The sequence below is a fragment of the Lissotriton vulgaris genome, unplaced genomic scaffold (genome assembly GCF_964263255.1).
Source record: "Lissotriton vulgaris unplaced genomic scaffold, aLisVul1.2 SCAFFOLD_7045, whole genome shotgun sequence".
Taxonomy (NCBI): Eukaryota; Metazoa; Chordata; class Amphibia; order Caudata; family Salamandridae; genus Lissotriton; species Lissotriton vulgaris.
Window position 1 is genome coordinate 80,354 of NW_028252917.1, and position 5,417 is coordinate 85,770.

The 5,417-nt window shown below is 43.0% G+C and overlaps 1 protein-coding gene across 1 annotated transcript; it reads right to left on the minus strand.

Annotated features, from left to right (window-relative positions):
• Positions 1–243: 243 nt before the first annotated feature.
• LOC147661213 (ORM1-like protein 2) lies at positions 244–3,850 on the minus strand. The gene is made up of 3 exons (XM_086951235.1): positions 3,654–3,850; positions 2,883–3,034; positions 244–2,553 (listed from the first exon to the last, which is right to left on the minus strand). The coding sequence occupies exons 1-3, from the start codon at positions 3,825–3,827 to the stop codon at positions 2,418–2,420; spliced, it is 462 nt and encodes a 153-aa protein (XP_086807361.1). The 5' UTR covers positions 3,828–3,850; the 3' UTR covers positions 244–2,417.
• Between the last annotated feature and the right edge of the window lie 1,567 nt (positions 3,851–5,417).

Below are 5,417 nucleotides of genomic sequence, written 5' to 3' on the forward strand. Positions count from 1 at the left end.
GTTGCCACAAAACAGGTAGTTACCAGATGCCGTTTTATTGGGATTGGGTGGGCACATGAAGACCTGACCGAACTGCGAAGGAGGAGTCTGTGTAGTCAAACAGTGGGAATGATCAATTTGATGCCCAAGTCATTACAGAAGAGGGTGATGAACCCCAGGACAGACTAAGTAATAACAATGTAATTACATCTCCAATAAGGGGGCACATAGAAGGAACATGAGACTTTTGCCACAGCAAATGGGTAATGTTACAATTCATAACAGTATTTTATTATAGAAGACCAGCTCAACATTGTTTTCAAAATCAGATATACATAAAAATATAGAGGTTACTGGAGAAAATAAGTATAGGCACATTTTTTTCTGTTAAGTTACAGTGAATTTTTCCACACGCTAAAATGTATAAACAAGGTTTGTTCAAACCTCGATTTTCCCCAAAGTACATATGATATGTAAAAACATGGGTGGTTTTCAAGAGACATTACAAAGCAGTTCAGAAAAATGTGTGCAGTTAATGTAATAGGTAAGTCCCTGAGCATACATATTGCACTGCAATGTGTTTATTCATACAACTTTAAGCAGGCAGGTGTCTACTCTAGCCAGCAAACATCTTAAACAGCAAATCAGTCTTCTGAAACCACTGGGACAAGCAGACTCGTTTCTTATAGGGAGTAGAGATGTGTGCTGTCACCTAGCAGCTTCTGCACAGAGAGCCCGTCTTGTTTGCATAGAAAAGCCCACCAGCTGCGACTCCTCCGCTAAGGCAGAGGAGCATCACCCACTGCTCTCAGAGCAGTGGAAAAAGGAAAAATAAAATTATAACGTTATTATCACTTTATTTTTAGTACGGGCTCTGGGGCCAGGTTAGGGCAGGTCTGGGGGTCACAGGGAGGAGGAGTGGTTGGTGTACCTTAAGTGCGCGTGACAGTTTGGCCGGTCGTCTTGGTTAAGCCAGTCATGCGCACTTAGCATTTCTTTTCCTGGCTGTGTTGTACATTCAGGTGGAGAACAGTTCCAAGGTTCCAAGGCACTGTCTGAGCAGCTAAACAGGCCGCTCAGACCAATCCCAATGCTGCTGTAATGCTGGTGACAGCAGCGTCGTGATTGGCTTAGGGGAGCCTGTGTGCTGCCGGGAGCCAGCAAGAGAAGAGGATGGAAGGGAATCTGCGGCCATAATCAGGTGAGTGGCATTTTTTTATTTTTGTTATCCTGCTCCCCCACTCCCATTCCATAGCAGCCGCCACTGCGCCCAACACACGGGAAACCAGCACACATTCACAGATGAAAAGAAAAGGGTTAATTTTCATAGAGCAGTCTCATACAAAGGGAACACTTATTCTTGTTCTCACAGCACAGTTTCATACACAGAACCAATGGTTCTCTCTTGCAGAGCAGCCTTGTGCACAGGCAACCAAGAGTCTCGTTCTTACATTACAGCTTCAAACACAGAACTAAGGGTTCGTTCCCACAAAGCATCATCCTACACGGGGAACCAAAAGGAAAGCAGTTATTTTGTTACCTTGGAGCTGCCTCACTTAGGGAATCAAAGATCTCGTCTTCGCAGGTTTATATAAGGGCACATGAGTCTTGTTCTCACAGACCAGTTTCACGCAAAGGTGAGAAAGATTTACTTTCTCAAAGAAAAGCCTCACAAAAAGGCAGGAGCATCTTGCAATCAACAAACATTGTCACAAGAGAATATAGGGTTTAATTTTCAGCGCTACTGCAATGGAATGGAGCACCACTCATTAGCCATATCACAACATTAGTGTTTTTACTTGCAACATCATGTTGAAATAGGCGTTCAAAGAGTGTGGATAGGGCAGGGGCTACTTTAGAGCATGCAGTGAGGTCCGGTAGTACTTCACTTCTTCGTCAATGTTCATATGGGGACAGCTTAGATCACCAGTCCGATAGAACAAAAATTATGCAATGATATTTTGAAGAACCCTAAGATGGACACCTCTCGTTACATGGCTGTGGCCTTGTCTATCTGGGTGTGCACACAGTATATGTGCCCTAGCCATGTCTGTACGAAGTGCAGATTACAGTGATGCTGTCAGTTACACGTTATATGGCACAGAGCTGAATCTACAATTTTAAAGGCACTTGTTGAGAAGGTGAGGATTCATCAGGGCCCCAGGAATAAAACTACTTAGTTGTGTAATCTACATACATGAGAATGAAATGGAGCTCCAACTAACACTCTTCCCCCCCCCCTCTCTTCCTACTGACAATGTCCTTCATCCTCCTTTATTTAATGTCATACCCTCATGGTGTCAAATGAGAAATCTGACAGTCCCATCAGCAGATAACTGGTGAAAACTGACAATGTATTTGTGTGAATTTCCATTGCCTGTACAGAAGCTGCAGGCTCACTGAAAATGAAGCCTTGTGGTGTAGTAGGAATATCCCAATCAGTATTTGTTGATGCCAAAAACACGCACCCCATGGAACTGGGGGAGTTTGGGTAGGACGACACTGAGTAGCGAGACTGTGTTCACCAGGAAGTGTACTGCATCATATTTGGTGTAGAAGCTGGTGAGGATGTACCTGTGAAACAGAAAAAGGAAGATGGGAAAGAAAAAATTAAGAATACTGCATATTGTTAGCTATCCAAGGATTTTACACAAATTCTAGTCATGCTTAGAACATAAAAGCTTCAGTGTCCAAAACGGAGTGGGACCTGGAGGTGGCATCAACTTTCGGAAGTCGGGACAAATCTGATGTATTTTTCAGGATGGGGAGCGTCAAACAAAGACCAATTTAGGTCACTGCATTAGACAATGAATTGTGTGATCTGTAAGCTACACATGTCCAATCTATGCTATGTGAAAAACAGATTAGACTAAAAGAATGTGGGACATTGGATCAGAACTCACAAGATGATGGGAGAGATGGTCAGGAACTTGCGAGAAGAGGTGAACTGGACACCATAGTCTATTTGTTCCCAATGCGTCAGAAGACGAGCCTTTCCCTGGTCTGGCGTTTCAAACGGCGTGCCTTTCACTGTGTGCAAGAACAAGTACATCACCTAGGGAGAAAGCAGAGGAGGAAAATGAAAGATTGTTGATAAGTGTAACTAAGCCACACAAACTTCTGAGACATACAGCCCTTCTGAAGAAAACCAAAGACTCTGATCTTCTGCATTGCAAAGATCATCTTTTCAACATCTGTAGGAGGTGCTCTCTGTATCAGCCAAGAATAAGCAGGCGCATCAACTCACTCCTTCCTTGGAAGTGAATAGCAAGGGGTGCAGATTTGAAAGAACCAGTTGGAGCAGAATGTAATAAAGGAATTCTCTATACACCAGAGAGGAAATCTGAAAATCTGTCTCATGCTATAATTCTTTTTTGTGCCCACTTACTCAATGTAACCAAATGCTGACCTGCTTCTCAGGGGTAAGTCACAGCAATAAAAGTAAAAATGTTTTGTGGCAGTTTGTCTGAGAGTGATGCGCTGATGCATGTTTATCCAGCAGCTGTCCGCTATGTTAAAGGATCCTTGGCAGTGTGAGATTGCACAGTGGGTATGATGCTGTGTGAGAATTGAAAGGGGAGTGTGCATCATGCACAACTTTAGAAATGTAGCCTTCAGATGTGGAAAATAGATGCCCTTCTTAATGCGTGTTACATGCCTCTTTAATTACTAACCATGTTATGGATTACATTGGTGAGGGTCCAAACCAATGGGACGCTGAAAAAGGGAATGCTCAGCAGGATGACATGCAACAGGACCACTAGGATGATGTACGCCACCCATATCCCGCGGCTGTTCAGCACCCGTGTGTTGGGGTTCACCTCGCTGTGCGCGACCCCCACATTCATCCTGAAACAGAAACCAAGAAATAGACATGGTTAAAATAGGAAGTTGATTTTTACCGTATAAAATCAAGTAAGGAATTATACATTTTAGTTATAGAAAAACGGGTTCGCTGAACGCTCTTGACTTTGGATATTTACTCAAGGCATTCCAGGCAAAAAAGCATGCCCTGTGATATTCATAATTTTAACGTATTTCCTAGTGTTAAAACAGCAAGCATTTATATCCCATTTGCACTACAAACACATGCTGCTTTCTCTTCTGGTGTATGTCGATAGGCCCACACCCTAGAGCCAATACTGCCAATGTTGGATAAGGTATGAATTTTTTGGCATTGCAAGAGGAGGGGGAAGCTGAATAAATGCCAGTACAATACAATGGAGGGTAGACCGAAGAGCCAAACATTCGAAGGCTCAGAGTGGTCAGCTTTATTTAATGCTCTGCTTCATTCTGAAGGCAGTGAGCTTCTCCAGCTCAGAAAAGCTCTGGCGGGGCACTGGAGCCCAGAGAGATCAAATTCTTTGCCGAGCATGATGAGCGTGGAAGATGCAAAATATCTAAGCTATCCACAGACCAGATTGAAGCTCAAGCAGTTTCTCCTCTGGTATATTCTCACAAGTTGCTTTTCGTCCCTCCACTTAAACGTACTCTATTGAGAGTTTCTCCTATGTGGCTTTGAAATTTGTCAACCATTTAATTTTAAGGCAGGCTGGTACCAAGCAATTTTTAAATCTGTGATGGTCCTTAAGGATAGGCACATTTTTAAAGTATTCTTGTAGACTGTGTTGGATATATGCATTAATATATATGGGAAGAGCTTGGTTTGGCATGTATTTTTATTTACAAAAAACGTGGTTTTGGCTAAAGGCATTTTGAAACTACACAAATCTTAAAAATTGTCCATGTATCAAAGAGAAATTATGCAGGCGCTCCTAAGCAACGTTACTATGCGATTCTGTTCCTTAGCTCAGGTGCTCCAGTACAGACATGAGAGAATAGTCTATCACTTTGTTTTTAACAGAGCAGTGGTAGGTAAAGTTTTAACTTGTTCCAGCACTTTTAACTCATGCGGTTTTCTTGCATATGTACCAATGTGGAGACCAAATCCATGAATGTCCTTTTTATTTCTATTCCACAAATATGGTTATACAAGCAAAATCGTTGAAACTCAATTGGTCTCCTTTTCAAAAGCAAGAGACTGGTTAATATCTCTGCTTAAATGTTGAAGGCAGCGCCTAAAGATTAGTTTAACCCCTTCGATGCTCATGAGGGAACGGTTCCGTCATGAGCATCGGTTGAGCAGTGCTCATGACGGAACCGTTCCGTCATGACCTCGCCCGTTTCCATTAGGGGTCAGCACCCGGCGGTAAATCGTACCGCACCGATGTGGTTAAGAAAACAGAACTGAGACTGGCTTAATTTAGAAGCTGCATTGGGAATAAATGTGTGCTTGTTGTGGGATCTCATTGCCGACTGCAGTGGGACAAGAGTGAGATCCCGCCCCATCTTCATTAGTGAGGATGATGGGACAGTTTTACTAGCGAATTATATGCGGACAATCCTGGTGTCGAATTCTGTGTTGAAGATCTACCCAC

Coding starts and splice junctions, on each gene's coding strand:
- LOC147661213 (XM_086951235.1), bottom strand. CDS start 3,827: ATGAATGTGGGGGTCGCGCACAGCGAGGTGAACCCCAACACACGGGTG. Junction 3,035..3,653: donor CCAATGTAATCCATAACATG/GTTAGTAATTAA, acceptor CTTTCTCCCTAG/GTGATGTACTTGTTCTTGCA. Junction 2,554..2,882: donor ACCATCTCTCCCATCATCTT/GTGAGTTCTGAT, acceptor TCTGTTTCACAG/GTACATCCTCACCAGCTTCT.